Source organism: Abramis brama, assembly GCF_963993115.1.
Source record: "Abramis brama genome assembly, chromosome: 21".
Classification (NCBI taxonomy): Eukaryota; Metazoa; Chordata; class Actinopteri; order Cypriniformes; family Leuciscidae; genus Abramis; species Abramis brama.
The window spans coordinates 14,862,617-14,883,771 of record NC_139983.1 but is presented as its reverse complement, the minus strand read 5'-3'; the positions used below and the strand labels follow the sequence as shown (position 1 = coordinate 14,883,771).

At 39.9% G+C, this 21,155-nt stretch overlaps 1 protein-coding gene across 10 annotated transcripts in view; it reads right to left on the bottom strand.

The window, feature by feature from the left end:
- Window positions 1-11,368: 11,368 nt before the first annotated feature.
- The window catches only part of foxn3 (forkhead box N3), a 93,551-nt gene continuing 83,764 nt past the window's right edge, over window positions 11,369-21,155 (bottom strand). For all 10 annotated transcript variants that reach the window (XM_084096646.1, XM_084096644.1, XM_084096647.1 and 7 more), the window contains 2 exons: window positions 17,861-17,969; window positions 11,369-14,562 (listed from right to left, as the gene is read on the bottom strand). In XM_084096646.1, coding sequence (XP_083952772.1) covers window positions 14,094-14,562; window positions 17,861-17,969 — 578 coding nt within the window. In that variant the 3' untranslated portion in view covers window positions 11,369-14,093. The remainder of the gene's footprint in view (window positions 14,563-17,860; window positions 17,970-21,155) is intronic.

Sequence of the window (21,155 nt, the reverse complement as noted above, 5' to 3'; positions counted from 1 at the left end):
GGCTGAGATGTGAGCAGAAACCGTTGGATCATCAGGCTGGAATGAGAGGTAGAGTTGTGTGTCATCAGCGTAGTAGTGATAGGAAAAGCCATGTTTCTGAATCACAGATCCTAGTGATGTCATGTAGATGGAGAAGAGAAGTGGTCCAAGCACTGAGCCCTGAGGCACCCCAGTAGCTAGATGTTGGGTCTTGGACACCTCACCCCTCCATGACACCCTGAAGGACCTACCTGAGAGGTAAGACTTGAACCATTGTAGTGTGGTTTCCGAGATGCCCTTCGTCTTTAAAATTGACAGGAGGATCTGGTGGTTAACTGTGTCAAAGGCAGCAGACAGATCCAGCAGGATGAGAACTTAGGATTTGGAAGCTGCTCTTGCCAGTCTCAGAGCTTCAATTACCGAGCGCAGGGCAGTCTCAGTTGAGTGTCCGCTTTTGAAACCAGACTGGTTGTAGTCCAGGAGGTTGTTCTGTATAAGAAAAGAAGAGATCTGGTTGAAAACAACTCGTTCAAATGTTTTTGCAACAAATGGAAGAAGGGATACTGGTCTGTAATTTTCCAGATGTGCTGGATTTAGAGTGGGTTTCTTAAGCAGTGGGGTTACCCGAGCGAATGTGTGTGTTAGCTGGTAAGAGGTGTGTGTGTCAGTTTGTGGTGTGGTAACTTGGCCGCTGATGGTTGTTGTTTTATTTAAGAAGAATGTGGCAAAATCGTCAGCTGTTAGGGTTGATGAAGGAGGAGGAGGAGGGTTTAGAAGAGAGGAGAAGGTTTTGAAAAGCATGTGAGAGTCAGAAGAATTGTTAATTTTGTTGTGATAGTAATTCATTTTAGCAGTAGAGATATTAGCAGAGAAGGAAGAGAGGAGGGATTGATAAAGACCAAGGTCAATAGGATCTTTCGATTTGTGCCACTTCCTGACCTCCAGGAGGAAGGTTTTCCTGGCTCTCAAAACCTTCCTGCCAGCCCTAGAGAAGCACCACATCCCCGTCCATTAGGACAACATGACGGTGGTGGCCTTAATAAATCGCCAGGGCGGCCTCAGGACTTGGTCTCTTTACAAGATGGCGTGACACCCATGGGCACAGTGTAACCTGGGCTCCCTGAGGGTGGTGCACGTGCTGGGCAGGCTGAACCAAGGAGCGGACATGCTGTCCCAGGGTGGCGTGTCTACAGGAGAATGGAGATCCCAGATGATTTGGAAGATCTTCAGGAGGGCAGAGGTAGACATCTTCATCTCAGAAGACAACACTCATTGCCCAACATTTTTCTCGAGGGAACAGGACGCGTTGGCCCAGGAATGGTCCAAAGCTCGCCTGTATGATTTCCCCCCGATCACTCTTCCCCCCGTTCATCAGACAAATCAGGGAGATCAGATGCTTAGTCCTCCTGGTGGCTCCATTCTGGCGAAACCAGTCGTGGTTCCTCGAGCTGATACAGCTCCGTGGCCAATTCCACTGAGGAAAGACCTTCTCTCTCAGTCGAGAACGTCCCATTTGGCATCCCCAACCCGAGCTATGGAGCCTACATCTGTGGTCCCTCGACAGGAGCTTTTGCAGCTCCCTGTGCCTAACACTATAGCAGAGGCCAAAGCTCCATCTACGAGACGCCGCTAAACCCTTAAGTGGTCTGTCTTCTCTGACTAATTGCATCCTCTTGTGAGGTATTGACCATTCTGTCCTTATTACAGGAGCTGCTGGATAAGGGGCATACCCCTTCCACGCTCAAAGTATACATGGTGGCCATAGCGGCAAATCACGCCCTCGTGCCCGGTCAGTCTGTAGGAAGGAACGACTTAGTTCTTGAGGGGAGCCAGGAGACTTAACCCGCCTCGTCCTCATACTGTTCTGGTCTGGGACCTGTCCACGGTCCTTTGGGCCCTTCGAAGCCCTTCGAAGCCCTTTGTTTGACCCACTACAAGCGGCCATTTTACGGCCCCAGCTTATGGAGTGGAGTCTCCATTGGGGATATTTGTGCGGCAGCCAGATGGTCTTTGCTATCTACCTTCACTAGGTTTTATAACCTGGACGTCCCTGCCCTGCAGGCACAGATCTTGTTCACTTAACTTTCTTGCAGCCCAATAGTGGTCCAGACAGTATTTGCTGAGGCTCCAGCCTCATGGCCTGAGGCTCGCTAGTTAGCCTATGTTTCCTAAGGGCCCTCGTAGTGGCGCCCTAGAGCTGGGCTCGTAGGACAGCTTCTGTTCTTAGCTTATAGCATGGTTCTTTGGGTTTTAGTGATTTATGGACTTAAATATTAATATTAATATTTTGTATTAATATTAATATTGAGTTTTTGGTCACACGTCACCTAAGGTGAGTGTGTCAGATGATTCCTTTCTATATTACAGGGCACCAGCCAAGGAATTTCACCTTGACAATAAAGAACAATCATGGAAGATTGTTGAAAGAATTAGAATTGTAGAAATTATAGGAAGTTTGTCATCTGATCAATTAGGGAAATTTAGGGAAATTCTGGCGAGCTTGTAGAGCCTCTGATTATCAACACATGACACAGTTTGAAATAAAAATGAATTTATTAACAAAAAGATACACAAGAGTAAAATATCACACTCACTAAATACTACTAAGGAAAATGACTAAACTACTGAGGAAAAACAACTAAACTACTAAAAAAAATTAATCAATAATCAAACTACAAACAACTACACAAATGGACGTTAACAAAATGAATGCCAAGTAGACGAGCAACAGATTGGACGAAGCAATGAATGGGTAATTAGAAGTCTATGGAGGAGTCAATTGTGGTCTTTTTGGATGCTGGGATGAAATAGTAAATAAGCATTTACTATGAATACAGATAACGTGTCTAATGTATCTATCTGTATACACTGACCCTAGATCTGTATACACTGATCCTAGATACAGTCTCTATTAGGGCTGGACCCGAATATTCGAACATTCGAATATTCGTTCGGTGGGTTGGTATTCGATTTGAAAATTTGACATTCGAATATTAGTTTTTTTTTTTTTTTTTTTTTTTTTTGCACACCTGGGATCCCCCGCGAAACGGTTCTCATTCGCCCTTGAATAAGGCCGGCGCCACACTGGCTGCGTGGCATGAGCGTCTCAGCTGCGTGGCGTGTCCGTTTTTCGGCTCCCATGTTAACAGGTTGGAGTTTGCACAGCCGTCTCAGGCGCGGCTCGAGCCACGCGGAAAACGCTTGCATGCTAGAAATAGAACCGACGCGTTCCAGCAACGGGAGTGTTCTCTGGCTAGAGTGCAGAACAGCGGAGTTTGTATGGACAGAAGTGCATGCCTGAGCTTGTGTTTTGGGTTAAGCTGCGTTGCTTTGACATTGTGGAAAACAGAATAATAGAAACAAAATGTATTAGCTGTTTTACCCGTTATTAATTATCAATCTAAATTAATCTCGTTTTTTAATTTAACTTAATTTCGTTTTTCTTTATTTAAATTTCGTTTTTCTTTATTTAAATTTCGTTTTTCTTTATTTAAATTTCGTTTTTATTTATTTAAATTTCGTTTTTTTCTTTATTTAAATTTCGTTTTTCTTAATTTAATTTTCGTTTTTTCTTTGTTTAAATCTACCCTTGTGTCAGTAATTTGTTAGTCAGAAAAAAATATTAGACTACCTTAAAAATATTGCTTAATTTAACAGACCTGTGTGTGTATTTTATATCACTAGTGCAGTGTCCGTTCTCGGAGCATATAAGCCCTGCCCGTGTGAGGTGCGCCACTTCCCGCTCACGCTGTTCTGTAGTTTACTAAAAGTTTATTAATTCTGAATGTGTCGCGTCTCGCCTGGCCATCTATATTGCACCAAATGCGACACTGCACTCCCTTGTGAAGTCGATTGGATGAACGGTTCTCGAAATAATCAAAATGCAAACGGACATAAAGACACATAGAGATTCCTGCCTTTATTAGAGAGAAGAATATGTTCAGCCCCCTCTCTCCGAAGCTTCGAATATTCGATGTTCATTACGACCGAAGCTTTGAAGCTCAAAAAATGGTATTCGGACCAGCCCTAGTCTCTATACAAATAGAAATCTCATATTTCAACAACAACCAAATGCCAAGGCCTTTGGGAAGAGGTTTAGTTAGCTTATATTTACGTTCCACGTAAATCGGGTAATTCCTCGGGTAATCAGTCTGGCGATTGGCTATGTCTTCCACTGGTATCTTTCCGCTCCCAGTGGGGGTAGAGTGGATTACTTTCCAACAATTGCAGAGCCGCACTGAGTGCTGGAGGTTCACTGCTGGTTCTTGTGCAATCCGGAGAACTGTACATGTAGGTCAGGCGGTGGTCGATCCGCAGGATCCTTTGCAGGCTAGAGGTTACAAAGGCAAGAGTCGTGCAGGTCAAGCGTTGATTGCTGGAGCCAAAGTCCTCTGCAGAAGTGGTTGAGCTGCTTGAAGGTCCGTACGGATGAAGGTTTAATTGCGAGAGTATTACCTTGGTCATGCTATACGTATAACGAGGGTGTGTTCGCTTTGGAAAGCTTTTATTCTAAAAGCTATTCTAAAAGAGGGGTTTACTAATTCCCGCGTTCCTACTGTAGTGGTGTGACTGGGTTGTTGCATTCCAAGTATCCATCTATCACGTCCCACCTGTCCACCCTGTGGAGCTTGTTGCATTGTCCCAAAACACACAGGTAAATTAAACAGTGTCTGTAGAACCTTGGAAATGCTTTATTTCCTTTCCAAACCTTTCTCAAAGTCCTTGTGGCAGTGTGCTGAACTCATAGAGTCCAGACTTGATGTACATTAGTTGAGGAATCACCCAGATGTCCATTTCTGTGTTAGTGGGTAAGATTACATTGGCTGTTATTCCAGGTGTGGTTTCCACTGTGCGCACAGTTCCCTGGATGAATAAGGAAATATGTAGGACATGTTCCTTACAGTTTCCTGACCATTTTTGTGGTTTTAAGCCAACGTTTATAAAGATTGTATTTTTCTTAGGGCCTTTCTTTGTTCCTACCATGTTCTAACCAGAACTGGTTTGGTGGCCCTGGGCATTCCATGGTCGTTCACACCTTGGTCTGAGGAATGGAGGGTTGAGGTGAACAATGGGCAACTGGTGATTAGATTAGCCCGTGATCCATGGGTCAATGATATCGTCACCTCTGGCAGTCCTGATTACCATAGTCCTATAGTTGTCTTTGAGGGTCCTATCACATCCTTCTGTCTTCTTAATCACGTGGCACAAAGGGACTCCTGTTGTGAAGTGGGGACCTCTGGTGTCATCGTGTCTGCTGTTCACTACAGGGTATATCGTTCCCCAAAGCGTGATTCACGCAATGTGAAAGACTGTTTCAGAAGGGAACGCTCCGGTTACTGACGTAACCTCGGTTCCCTGAGATAATGGGAATGAGCATTACATACTCTGCCGTGCTATACAACTGCACACAGGGTGTATTTATAAGATTAAATTATCCCTAATCTAGAACACAAAAAAGAGAAAAGTGTGTTTTACTTTCTTACCTTTTGTTACCTGTGTTTTATCCCCCACTGATCTGAACTACTGTTTTTATGTTTGCTGTGTTACAGTAAAGTGTTGTTTCTGTATTTAACATCTCCAGCATAATTTTTGATATCTTTCCACCCCACTCCATTAGAACCTAGAAGTAGCGTAAAAGTTGTGTTGGAGGATGCAAGTGCTACATAAGCAGATGCATTATGTAAAATAACGCGATAATTACATTAAACAGCATATGAATCAAAACTGCATAATGTTATTGCATGAAATGTCAACTCAGAATGAGGTATGGGACTGTGCAAGCTTTGGAGGTTTTGATGGACTCAATCTACTCCATCTAATGTATGTTTTGATCATCACTCTGAATCCGATCCAGACGTAGTCTTTGACAAAAACGCGATTTTCTCAGCTTTTTGCTCAAAATGTTGCTTTTTTATGAAACTTAGCCACATTGAAGTGTTGACAAAAAAAAGAATGCTTGATGCTGCTGAATAAATCTTTTTTGTTTGTTTGTTTTTTTATTAAAAAGCAGAGGGTCTGTTCTTTCTTTTGATATATTGCATGTTCAGTTATTCAAACACAATATTCTGAGGGCCATGCTGTCGCTGATTGGCAACTTTTTTCAAAAACACTTATTTTGTAAAAAATGTTTTAGTTTTTTTGCCTTAAGTCAAGTAAATTTATCTTCTTTTAAAGCTGCAGTCCGTAACTTTTTTGGGTTAAAAACTATCCAAAATAAATTTTTGAGCAAGTGCATAACCAGCCAGTGTTCAAAACTATCTGCTTGCCTTAGCTCGATTCAAAACGGTAAGCTTGTAATAATGTTTTTAATTCCAGTGGTACTGGTGGATTTCTCCGTGGCACCGAGGATGAAGAAATTTTTATGGTATGTTGGTCTTAAGGGCCCACATCAACCTAGCCCATAATCGATTGTCAAAGTTTTTTTTTTTTTTTTTTCGTCATCTACTGAATTTTTTCGTCAACGATACCAGGGACACCGAAACACGGGGGAACATGAAATTTGGTGGGCATGTAGCCCCACTAGACTTTTACGGAAAAATTTCGTTTGGTCCCCGGGGGCCACTCCCCCCCGCGCTGGGCCCCCCCAAACCCAAAAAATGCAGTTTTTCCTAAATAACTACCTGAACCGTGGCACCGAGGATGAAGAAATTTTTATGGTATGTTGGTGTCTCGCGCTAACGGTAATTTCCTTTCACTGTCCACGTTTTGATTTCGGCTAATCAATTTTGGCGAATGCAAACAACGTGATTATTGTTCATGAGTCTAACATCCAGCCACGCAAGAAAACATGTAATCTACCTGAGGGAATAATATGCTCAAAAAACATTTCTGATTATTATTAATGTTTTAAAGCTTTTAGAAAGTACATAGAAAGCTTTTGTAACATTATCTTAACTGTCACTTTTGATTAATGTAATGCATCCTTGCTGAATAAAAGTAGGCAATTACTTTCTTTATTTTTTTTTCCCAAAAAATAATCTTACTAACCCCAAACTTTTGAACTGTAAGCCTAGTGTATAATGTTAAAAAAGCTTTCTATTTTAGATAAATGCTGTTATTTTGAACTATGGTTTGTTTGTAATGTGACTTTTTTCATGTATGACATTAAAATTATTTTTAGAATTAAATACATAAATAGGTTAAGCAATACAAATGTGTTTATGTCTGATAACCTTTTAAACACAAACTTAACTGCAGACACTGAAATGACGTACACTGTGTGATACAGTACAAATATTTTGAGTGTCCCTCATTTTCCTATAAATAACCACGATTGTCCCGCATTTTCCTTTTCTGAAGTTGGCAACCCTAACTGTCACACACACACATGCAGGAATACAAACAAACGCAAGCATGCACACACACTGACATCCACACGCACAGACACACACCCATACAAACACACATACAAATCCACATGCACAGACACACACACAAACACACACGTGCACACACATGTACGCACGCATACATACACGCACAGACACACACACACACAGACACACACATACACAAACACACACACATACAAACACACACAGACAGACATGCACATACTACTACTTTTTTTAGGTATATACATAAACACGCAATACAGCCAAATTGCTCCACGTCATTTCTTTTTGTGGAAAGCCAGTGCAGGCCTGAGCGGCGGTCATATTTTGTACCGCCATGTGGTACATCTAGTTTATATCGCGTCTATACTTTGATGTTTATGAGGGGATTTACGAAAGGATAAAGCTCGTGTTGATTCTGATCATACATTTTGAGCAAATTCTCTGCATGGTGACTCTAAAACACCTCTGATTTGCCACTGTGTTCATGCGCTTAATATACATGTCTGTGATTGGCTACAATGCTCAACGCTGAAACAACACAAATAGTTTCGTTTCATTTTTGAATAATATTGTGTCCTCCAGTGCCCGGACTCGACTTTTTCCGAGTCTAAAATGTCCGTGTTAAGTCCGAGTACAAATTCATCCGAGTGCGTGACAAGTCCGAGTTCATTCAAAATTGGACTCGAGTCCGAGTCCCCCAACTGTACTAGCCTACACATCAGTATGCAGACGTTTTATGCATTTGTCTGCACCTGAAGCCAACTTGAGCGTGCAATTTTTTATTAAAACTAAATCTTTCCATGTTTTAGCACCTCAAATCTAGTTCAATGGACATATAATACTGATGACGTTTATGGGTCACCTCAGGTAACATAACCAGGGTTTTTACTAATTATACATCAGTGAAGGAGATAACAGTCTAACCGCCCAAACCCTGGTGATTTCAGGGACAATGTGATTGTAGAAACACATGCCCTCACTGATGAAGTCCTGGCACGTTTCTGAAGCCGTCGTACCAGAGATTCCAATTTCTCTTCAAATCCCTGACTGTGCCCCCATGCAAATCAGGGAGATTAAGGCAAGATGTATGGACTTGCAAATGTATTCAAACATTCTTCCCTTAATGCCACAGATTTGCTGTAATACTCCCATATTTGTGTCTGACTTACAAGGACCGACAAATTGAAGCCACCGTGTGGCAGATTTGAAAGGTTATTATCTCGCGGCGCATTCCATCAAAGAGAGCGCACTTATTGATTTGCGCTGCCAATGAGCACCTCCGTTTCCTGCTACCTTGGAAACGAGAATAAATATTGAAGTAGTTGCAGGTGGGAAGAATGGTTGAGGACTAACAAGTTCTGGTTGTCGGGTCCTCCAAACCCAAACAATCCTCCTGAGACGACAACTTTTTAGGTGATGAAGGGGGCAGCCGCTCCCCAGACAAAACAGTGCGATAAACCCCAGTGCAGTTTTTCATGTTACGTGCTGCCGAAAGACAAAAAAAAAACATTCGGTTGTGCTGAAATGAAAGCCACCTCGCTTTGTTTCCTTGGCAACAAACACATGCAATATGTCTTTTGGAAGTGTGTTTTGGGGCTGCGCGCCGGCTCTCGTGGGAGATTTCAGAAGAACGCTAAGATAGATTTACTGAGTAAATGAAACAGCCTTTTGACTGCCAGTGTGATGTTTGCAGGGATTGTATGATGAGGTCACAAGCGTGGCAAACTCCACAATAACACGCACAGTCAGCCAAAATTGAATAATGACATTTGTTTGGTGTCTAGTTTTGTTTTGAATCGAATTTCCCCCAGACTACGTCGGTGTAAAGCGAAGCACGTTACCTCAGCTCCAGTAACCTGTGTGTAACCTTTGCAAAATAGATGAACTCTGCATGTCTGTGTCTGGCAACAAGCTTCTTGTACATTTTCAGTCTCTCTTTTCCTGCAGTTGCATAGCAACACAGGCGAGCATGGGTGCAGTTGTGTTTCCAAACTAGCACTCTTTTGCCCTGCTTACACCTGATATTAAGATCTGTTTTGTTCGATCCGATCACAAGTAGACGATGGACACACATTTGGATATACACACAGAAGCGCTGCACTGTTTACAACATGAACACCGTCAGAGACTTGACACAGAAGAGAAGAAATAGTTGAATAAAGTCATTATTTTGGTGTTTTTTTGCACACAAAAAGTATTCTTGTCGCTTCATAACATTAAGGTTGATCCACTGACTATTTTAACAATGTCTTTACTACCTTTCTGGGCCTTTAAAGTGGTAATTGCGTTGTAGTCTATGGGGGGGTCAGAAAGGTCTCGGATTTCATCAAAAACATCTTAATTTGTGTTCCGAAGATGAAGGTCTTACGGGTTTGAAATGACATGAGGGTGAGTAATTAATGATAGAATTTTTGGGTGAACTAGCCATTTAATACCACGTGTAAACAGGGCCTAAATTACGAGAGCAATCCGGTCGAATGCATTGTTAACTATACCTCTGGAAGTGGTCAAACGTAGGCAAGCTCAAAAACGTTTTAGAGCCCATTTACACCAGTATTTAGATCGCCAAAACGCATCTTAATAACAGGTGTAAACAGGGGCTTGGATTAAGTATAGGCCACGGACGCTTCCAAATGGCATCTGAATTATATGTGTAAATAAAGTTCACTCCGATGCAAATATCAGACATCAGAAACTGTCAAACCTAAGATTTCATGTTTGTTCCATTTATGAAGGACAGGAAATTGTGTTCAATTTAGCAAAGAAACTTATACTCATATTACTGGGTCATTCAAGTCTTTCGTCAGCTAATCTGCAGTGTGTGAAGTTTTCTGGGGGCTGGGCGGTGGGTTGCTGAGAAGGAAGTGACAATCAGGATCAATCTAAGAATTGTGTCATGTTCCAGATACAGTCACTGCTCCTGTTTCTCATCTTCAGTCATGTGACATTCAGTAATGGATCAGTACATTAAGATGACATAGGGTTTGTGAAGGTTTACGAATTGTGGGAAGTTATTGAGAGTCATTTTATTGTCTAACGTTTTTAATATGTAGCAACTAGATTTTCCAACAGAAAGATTTAAGGCAAGTAAGATTTTTGTTTAAGAAAGAAATTAGGGTCCAGTTAGTTTAGGGTCCAATTCTCACTATTAACTAGTTGCTTATTAGCATGCATATTACTAGGATATTGGTTGTACTTATAAAGCACATATTAATGCCTTATTCTGCATGACCATATTCTACATCCATTAATCCTACCCAATATCTAAACAACTACTTTACGAACTATGAATAAGCAGTAATTAGGAGTTTATTGAGCCAAAAGTTGTACAGTAGTACAATAGTTAGTTAATAGTGAGAATTGAAACCTAATCTAAAGTGTGACCAATCATTTTATACAATGATGCATTCAATTGATCAAACATGACAGTAATGACATTTATAATGTTACAAAAGGTTTATATTCTAAATAAATGCTGCTTTTAAAACTTTATATTCAGTATAGAATCCTGAAAAAAAATCCTTTCCACAAAGATATTAAGCAGTACAACTGTTTTCAATACTGATAATAATAAGAAATGTATATAATAAGTATATAAAAAGATAATAATAAGTTCTTGAGCAGCAAATCAGAATTGTATAATGATTTCTGTAGGATTATGTGACACTGAAGACTGGAGGAATGATGCTGAAAATACAGCTTTGACATCACAGAAATAAATTACATTAAAATAAAAAGCAGTTATTTAACATTTTTACAGTATTACTATTTTTGACTGTATTTTTGATCAACTTAATGCAGCCTTGATGAACATATGAGACCTCTTTCAGAAATATTTAAACAATCTGACTGAACCTAATCTGAACCCTAAGTTTAGGCTAATACTTTTTTTCAGTTTCACTTCCTATTAAACATAATGCCCAAATCAGCTGTTAAAAATGACGTATTGATCCGTCTTGAAGAGTTGTGTGATATATTAAGATATGACTATTTTAAGCAATAATTTCAACAATGCATTTAGAGCTGCACAAAACCATCATGCTAGTTCAAGATCACCTTTGCAACTTTTTTTTTATTGCAACTGGAAGACAATACATCACAGAAACTTGATGGTAGGGTTGGAGAAAAAAATAAAATGAAAGAAAACAAATAGAATTTGTCGTAGCAATGGACAAAGTGGTATTTACATTAATCGATAAAATTGTTGTCTTTGGCAATATGATTACAAGTCAAAGGAAATACAGAGTGCAATTACGCCTCTATATTGACATATTAGCAGGGTGCACATGCCATCAGACCGAGTAATTCATTACAAACCAAATGGACTCCGTTACTTTCATCTTAAACAACTCAAACGCTTAACAGAATGGCAGTTAACAGGAACCTTTCAACAAAACGATCAACAACAACAACAAAAAAAAACAATGAAAAAAAGAAACACTTCGCCTCCAATTAACGTTTTTTTTTTTTTTTTTGGCTGGCTGGCTCTTCTTTTTAACGTGTTTCAGGTTCCTCTGAAAGAACTGGAGAGGAAAAGTTACGTAGTGAGTGTTGTCTTTGAAGGAAGGCAGTGTATAAAGGACTCGTAGCTCTCTCTGCTACCGGTTTCCCAGTTTGAAGCACATTGAACAGAAACGTGATATGGCAGATGTTGATAAAGACCAGCAGACAAGGTTATAATTGGGGTTATTTCGCGTAGATGTGGGGAGGAAACGTCAAGAAATGTCTAGCTTGGTTAGGGAAAGGCATGCCAACTGGAGACATCACATTAACACTCATGGGTCAGATATAACATTCAACACGCTACAAAACATTAGGTCGAACCATTATCATCATCAGATGAACAGGGAAGACAGTGTGACTTCATGAAACACAGCAATGCAGAGCGATATTAACAAATATGACTGAGAATATCTTATACATGGGTACTTGAGAGAAATGCTACAACTCATTGACATGTTTATGAATAACATATCAAGTATGCATGTGTATAGAGTCATTACAGGCTTTGGCACTGAATCCTTAAGTTCTTTACCGTACGTTAAAACAATAAAAGTGCAATACGGTGAGGTCGTGAAAATATATACACTAGCGTTTGCACTGAGCTCTGATATCAATTGTTTTCGTCTATAAGTGCTTAAATATATATGTGTGGAGGCGTAAATATCCGTCTGACTGCCTGTACCGAGAACTGAATCAATACTGATGACTCCTGAACAGTGCTACATGTAAATACGGGAACAAAAAAACTACTTGTACTGCAGATCCAAAGTCTCGTGGAACAAAATGGAAGACCCTGAATAAATCACAGACACGCACATCCGGATTACACATGGAAGAAAAGCAGGCACGAAGCCGGAAGGAGCAGGGGACCGACACTCACTACGAACTTCTCCTTGAAGACACGGACATTGACGTAGCGGGTATTCGTTAGAGGGGCGGCTGTTAGCGTGGACCGAGAAGGCCCAAGCCCGAGTCCTCGTATTGCAGAGAGAGTTTCCCAACAGTCAGTGTTTGTCCCTGAAGAAGGTAATTGTGAAGATGCCTGCTTCAACACAAAGGCGATGAGGACGACAAATCGAAATCAAAACCGACAAAAAAACAACGAAAGAGACTAGGCCTATCGGCATAGAAATTAGAGGCGGTGCCTTAGTTCTCTAGGATCTATATTTATATGAAAATAATTCATGCTCCATGCTAAATACATTATTTACCTTACATGAACTTTGATTTTTTTATTTAAAAAAAACGGTCTTCTTTTTCTTTACAGAACCCATGCAACACGATTTGGAAAATCCTGCTGGCTACATTGCTTAAATTAAGAAAGGAAAATGGTCTAGTGTTACTTTTATACAGTGTTTATCCTGACTGGATGAAATTGCTTATTACATCACGAGGGTTTCAAAAAAAAGAATTAGAAAACGTAAACAAACAAACAAACAAACACAAAACAACTCCACAGTCATTATTTTCCGCTATTAAAATACAATTGGCAGGTATTGTAGCATTAGCTCAGAGTTTTCCTTTTCATTGTGCCGAAGAAGAAATATCACCATCCACTATCGCTTTAGAAGGAAAATATCACTCATTTTGATTGCTTAGGAAAAAAAATGTGGGCAGTTTTGAAAGACATATTGGTAAATGCATCACTTTTGCCACCAAAAAGCACTTTGACAAAGGCTTATGGCTTACTCTCATCGTGGTGAATTATGATTCATACGAGCCAAACGACAACTACAGACATGAGTGTTCTCCACTCGATGCTGCTGGACTCCTTTAACGGCGAGAGCATCAAGGGGAAGTGACATCACAGAAACTGCCCGAGGATTGTCTTTGGCACTGCCCTGTGCTTCTAAAACATCTTATATTACATCAGAGATTACTAGAACCTATAATTATCAGTAACTCTGGCGAGCTGCACCACAAATTAAGAGTAGTTTCACTTTTCACTATGACAATGGGGCAGGGCAAATTTTGCTCTCACTTTTTTTTTCTCCTCTCTCAGAAGAATGAAATAATTTGCTGAATATCTTAAAAAAGGGAAGGCTATGGCTTCAATCTCCGTAGATTAAAAAAAGAAAGAAAACACAATAAAATAAGTGAACCAAAACAAGAAACCCTCAGTAAAATGTTACCTATAAAGATAGGAAAACAAAGTGATTGTTGATATTGCCACAAATCAGTAGAATTCACCTGATGTCCTGGGAAAAGAAAAAATAGTAAATTCTATTCAAAGTGATGTTTTTTTTTCTCTCTCTTTATAATACAGTCTGTTCATTATTTTTGCTCTTTCTGCCCCTTTGCCGTCCGGTTGGTGATATTGTTCAAACAGGCCCTGACTCCCGCCAAATGAAGCAGGGACCCGGCCGCCTCCTTCATCTCCTCGTCGTCACTTTCCGGAGGCTTCTCCGTGCGCCTCTTTTTTAGAGGAAGAGTGTCACTGGCCACTCTCTGTTTGACTTTTGTCAAATGTTGCCGTTTCTTGTGCTGGGCCAGAGCGAGGGCGTCCACGGACCACTCTTTGGGCTCCTTCTTGATTTTGCTCTTGTCGTCGTCCTCGACATCGCTGCCAGTCTCGTTGGCGTGGAAGCTCACCTCGCTTCCATCACAGTGAGCCTCTTCTCCGACGTCCGAGCTGGAAGATTTGGCAAAACTGTAGGTGTGGTCATCCTTGGGGTCGCTGCTGACCAATGGAGAGTTACAGGTGGGCTCGCCGTCACTGGTAATCCTGTATTCGAGTACTGACCTATTAACACAGACGAGAGATGCATTAGTGCAAACCGCACACATGCTGTTCTTGTTGTACTGTGTAAGTGCTTCGTAAAACAAATGAACTACATGCGCTTGCTGTGTAATTATTTTGTGGAGCTGCTTGTAATTATGCTACTATAGTAATTCATTATAATAATATGTGTAACATGGACACTCTGTACTGATGTTTTGCTGTTTTTTTGCACAGATGGCAACAACCTCTGGAACACATGAATATTCAGTCCATTTGTTATTGTATAAAGTGGGTAAATCTAAATCACAAAACCAGTTCTGGGTCATATTTCACCCACAAATCAAAAGAAAAAAAGAGAAAAGGAAATTAAATAATCATATAGCGTACATTAAAAAGTTTGGGGTCAGTAAGACTTTTAATGATTTTAAAAGGAAGTCTCTTATGTTCACCAAGGCTTCATTTATTTGATTGTCAAGAAACAGTGCTTATTATTAATCATTCCTTTTTTCTTTTCTTTTTTTTTCTCTCTTTTGATTACGGGGTAAAATGCTAGAACTACAACTGTGGTTAACACATCTCACAGCTCTTCTTTTTTCATGAAACTTGTATTGGGTGTTGGTAAGCACCACATCCTCAAATGTTAAAAACAATTATTGTAAGCATTTGTCTCTGAAATACACTTGAGCTTTGAAGCACCTCTTCAGCCGACCAACAACAATTAAAAAGTGAATTAATTGGCGGTTTACAAAACGCTCCACTTTTCGGTAAAATAACATGATGAAAAATAAGAGAATAAAGACAGTTCAGCTCTGTTTATGCCTCTTATTCTCAGAAACAATAATGAAGTGTCTTTACAATGACATTTGTTTTGTGCTTCTGGTCACAGTTCAGTTTAAGAGTGAAAAAGAACGCACTTTGCAGATTTGCTGCAGAAACGCTAAACCTCCCTCTGTGGTTCGAAAAATAATCCTAAGAGCTTTTCCACTTCCTGCCTCATATGTGCATTTATGACTCATAAATTATAGCCGCAGCACAGCAGGCTAAAGAAACTGCTTCAATAATTAATGCCTAAATGCAGTGTCACTCATTTTAAAGAGGCTGTTTTACTCTTTGGACCGTCACTGCACGATATGGGCATCATACGGCAACTGAGAGGCTGAGGCCCTGTGTGTGCATATGGACAAAGGAGAGCTGTTGCTGAATGCTCTTATCATAATAAAGGTAATCTGACATATTTATCTGGTCTAGGCCTTTGTTTTATGCAAATAAAATAATGAATCTTACTGGGGGGATTCATATATGTATACAACATTATCTTCGTGACAAATAAGCAAATTTCATTGATGTGATGAAACAAAAACAAAATATTTTTAGATGTATGATTTATCATTATTTATAATTATATAATTTAGTATTTGTTTTACAGCATTTAAAGTAATTTTATTGTACAACAAAATAATATCTAAATAAATGCATGTGGAAAGTAGGGGAAAATGTACTTATATTTTGTACTTATATACTTATATGTATAAATTTTCTTTATGCAGTTACTGCTATGCAAAAGAATATATAGTGCTGGGTAGTAACTGATTACATGTAATCTGGATTACGTAAGTAGATTCCAAAAATTAAGTACTAAATACATTTTAAGATACTCGTAATCGGACTACGGTTACTTTTTATTGATTACATGATTACATGTTATTCTCACAAGGGCTGTAAATTATTTATAATTCATTGATACTTCTTTTTTATCTTTTTAATTTTCCTTTCTAAAAAGCCTACTGCTAATATACGTTCAAAAGTTTAAATTTTACTGTCTTTGGAAGGCTTTTGCGTTTCAAACACATTAAAAAAAAAAATTGTCAGCCGAATCTCTTTGACTTAATATATTTACATGAAGTTGCCCCTGAGATTTTAAGTTAATAAGTTTATACTAAGTTAATAAAGTTAATCAAAATCAAATCAAAAATAGACTACACTGATCCCCGTTTACTTGCATTAGATGGAGAAAATTCCTGCAACGTTTTTCTCAAAAAAGAAGATAGTTTTTCTTTTCAGCTGAGGATAGAAAGTCATATACATCTTTGGCCCAATTTACACCTGGTATTAATATGCGTTTTGGACGATCGGATCACAAGTAGACGAGGGAGACATTCCACGTTTATACCTGCTGTTTTAATCCGTCTTTGTCCACTTTCAACCACTTCTGTCCCGATTTCTTTAAGGGGAGGGTCTATGGGTGGGTATATGTATGGGCTTTTTCAGATCTTTCGTTATAATGGACAAAATAAGCTCACGCAATTTACATATGAACGTGACTGGAGACGACAGAAAAACTGAAGGAATTGTGAGGGAACATTGTGCTTGGTATGTTTTCCGTCGTCAAAACAAACTTGGGTATTGAGCCGACAAAGTTTAAATCCCATCTAGCGAGTGCGCTTTCCATAATGTTTAGTTCAGTAGGCGGAGAGTAGGTGCCTTTTGTGGCTGTTCGAACACATTCTACCACATGAGCGTTTAGACTATGAAAGCAATCCAGTCTAATGTATTTTCGACCACCTCTGGAAGTGGTCAAAAGTGGACAAGCTCAAAATGTTTTAGACCCTGTTTACACCAGTATTTAGCATCGTCCACTTGTGATCCGATTGCCCAAAACGCATCTTAATACCAGGTGTAAACAGAGCCTTGGATGGCCTTGGTGTGAGTAATTAATAAGGACGTTTTTATTTTTGGGTGAACTATTCCTTTAAATAAAAGGAATTTTTACACTATTCTGTTATGTGTTTTAATATATAAAGTAAAATTGGACACATTACGATGTGGTGAAATGTGACCTTGACATGTCGTTCAGAGGACTTTAGGTGAGCGCACATACAAACACACACACTTAGACACTGCAAACCTCTCTATTTTAACCGGTGATTCTGCTGTTTTTCCACCTATTCGAGCCCTATGTTCTAATTACAACCTTTTAGTGCCCAGGCTTATGAATGTTTCACAGCAAGACAGACTGTCCATGTGTTCGGTCATGCCATTAAAAAACTTAGTGTATGTGATCAATTATTCATCTCACATCATGCATGCAAGAGCAGGGCCTAAGCCTGAATAAGGAGGTGTGCTGATGTCTGTGAATGACCTGGCTGTTCTGCTCTAAGAAAAAGCTGCCAGACTTCACAGAGTCAAAGGCAGAGATCAGATATGAACCAAGATCTGCAGTGTGAGCATGATTCTGATTGGCTGATAAACCTGTCAATCAAGTAATGAATCAGCGGAGACAGGAAATGCGCTCAAAGTGACCTGGAGGGACAGGACTGACCTGACAGTGGCTGTCCTGCTGACAACGGGGTTGATGGGAAGGGGTCGGATTCCTGGGAAGAGGCCCTGGCTCATCATTCGAGCTCCGTTCTGGATCACTCCCTGAGGGACTGAGGAGAAAACACAGGTAATGTACATTAATGCACAAGCATATGAGTACCTGCAAGCATATGGGAGCACAAATCCGTAATGCAAACAATTCAAAAGCAAAGTCAATTCAAAAGCATCACACCATGTTTAAGCATTTAGAAATCAGCTTAAAATGGTTTAAATTCCAGCTGTTGATGTTGCAAGGATGAAATTTCCCTGTAGTTTCAAATAGGATCAGACAGTCAAGAGCCGTCCAAAATCATCAGTTTCAATCTGTTCAGCTGGCTTTTGCAACTTCGAATACTAACTGGTACGTAAAAACAAAGAAACAGTGGTTGGTTCATTAGCATGTCAGACAGGGCTCTTGTCTAAATAATACACAATAAACTGCAAAGTGGACTAGACCGAATGCATAGGTCAAAAGTCTGGTTCTAAAGGGTAACAATTTATTTCGATAGTCCACTTTAGACATTATATTAACTATAAGTAACTTTGCAACTACGTCAACTACAGACATTCTACTGACTATAAGTACATGTCAACTTATTATATAACAGTCTTAACAGTCTACTGACATGTAGTTGCAAAGTTACTTATAGTTAATATAATGTCTAAAGTGGACTATCGAAATAAATTGTTACCCTTTAGAACCAGACTTTTGACCTATACATTCGTATAGTGTATAATAAGTATAATATCTAAAGTGGGGGGGAAAGTATTATTTAAAAAATAATGTGAGGGAACAGAACTCTCTAAATCCATCTAAATATGGATAGTCAAATTGTTTTCCACATTCAATCAGGAAACAACCACAAACCCAATGGAAAATTAATTGCTTTCCTAGTTTCCTCTGTAATGTGAGGAAGAAAGTAGCTCAGACAGATGATAAAATTACAAAAAAGATTGTACTACCACCTGAATTAAAAATGGATAAAAAAAGAAAAGAAAAATTTGCCAGGTCTAGTAAATCAGTCACTTGATTTTACAGGGAAGTGGGCTGTTATTTGATTGTTTTCTATAATGCTGATTATGCTACAAGCGCTCACTTTTTCTGAATGACCTCCCCTACAAGAGCACTGTATTGAATTTTATACCTCAAGATAATAAAGAGTATTGCAAGACATTACATTCATGTAAAGGAACGTACAAAATATACTCTCTACAAACAAGCTAAAATGTGATTTATCAAGATCTTGACCAAACAATTGATGCACCTCTTGATGGAAATAACATCACAACATTTATTTCCATCAAGAGGTGAACCAATTTTTGGTCAAGATCTTGTATTGACAATGCAAGAGTCAAGTTCTCTATAAAGTCTACTCCGGCACATCCCAAGGGCTTTCAATGAATTTAAGGTCTGGACTCAGAGCTGCCGATTCATGTGTGAAAATGATTCTTCATGCTCCCTCCCAACCATTCTTTCCCAGTTTGAGCCTGATGAATCTTGACATTGTCATCCTGGAATATGGCCATAATGTGTCTTCCTGCATGCTTGTTTAAGAAATGAAAAGCTACACAATCCATCTATTAGGGTTAGAAGAACTGTTGCCAAACATATAACATGCCAGAAACATAATAATCACTGCAATTATGATCCAATCATACACTCTTAAGCATTTGCCTATTTAAATCCAAACAGCAAATCTTTTTTTGGCTGGGCAGTGTACATACATGTATATAAGTGCCAAAATGCATATCAGATGAGCAGCATCCTCCTTTAATAAGGGTTAACAAGGGACGCCAATTTTTTAGCGCTGCAGTCAAACGGGCTTAATGCTCGCTGCCCTTCTCTCAGTCCAAGTACGGGGCAACATATAGCTCCATCTGGAAAACCAACCTGGACTCGTAGCAGATGGCGAACACAAAAAAAGCACAAAATAACCATCCATTTAGAATCCACCACACTGATCTGGCCATTAGGCAGGAGCATTGTTGCCTTGGCAACTGGTCCCCCTATGTATGCCATAGTAGCGGAACTCAACTAGGTGACAGTGAGTTGTGGTTGTGAAGCCGAAAGGAACATCTGGGCTGGCTGGGTGCCCTCTTCACCCCGCCCCCCAAACCCTGAGGGAACACGCTGCCATAACAAGGTGAAGCGATGCCCTGTGACAGAGGCCGTCCCAGCTAACCAAGTGCACAATGAGAATTGACAGAGATGTGCGTCTCTCCACCAATTAGCGTGGATGGGCTAGCAAAGTGAATGGCTAATGATCTCGCCCCATTGTAGGCGGTTCATGTCGAGCCATCCATCCAGGCATCAGAAACAACAGCAGGACACAAAAGCAAAGCACATTCACAGTGCAGCCACATCAGGAAGGAAGCCAGTGAGGCTTTTGTGCCTGGGGATGTTCCCTCTTTTATGTGCATGAGAGCTGTTAAACAAAGGCTAGCTCCATTGAAAAGAAATCAAATCTGCGATCGCAATGAATGGCTTCACGTTAACACCATTGACCGAGATTTTCTATGTGGCATTATGCGCGGATAATGCTGCGTTTAACAGCAGGTAATAAATAAAGAATCGCGGATGGTGACTTCCAGGAAGCTCAGTGCACACATGCGACAGGACGCTCACTGCGAGGCAGAATCTGGAGCTGTGCAAACATCAGCAGTGATTCAGTGGCGTTTCTGTCACGCCGATGCCCATGGGAAGGTGTCCTGGCGCTCTCACAGGGCACTGCAGAGGCAGTCGGTGCACAAATGCTATCAGACTGTTCATTCGCTCGCTCTCTCTCTCTCTCTCTGCCTTCCTCTCAAGCACATTAATGTATGTGGCAGATGGCCCTGGAAACAGTGGCCCTAATACACAATTCTGTATTGAAAAGTCAGTTTCTCTTTTATTCTCTCTCTAACAACTCTATTCTAAAAGGGGACTGTTGAGTTGATTATCAGCATAATGTTTGTTCCCACTAAAAAACTTACATTCATACATTTTGCACATCCATTTTTGTGTGATGTATTCTACATCATTACTGCAATCAGGGTTATTAAAGTGAACTAAAACTGATTTCAGCTAGTGGCCAAGGTAACATTTCTCATTTCCATTTAGTTTAACTTGATGTACTAAAATTTAAAAAAATAAACAAAATAAACAAAAATAAAAACTAATTCAAAATATCTATAAAAACATTTAATAGTATCTCAATGATAGTAAAATAACACTGCTGCAAATTCAGCTTTGTAACCAAGATTACATTTTGAGGTTG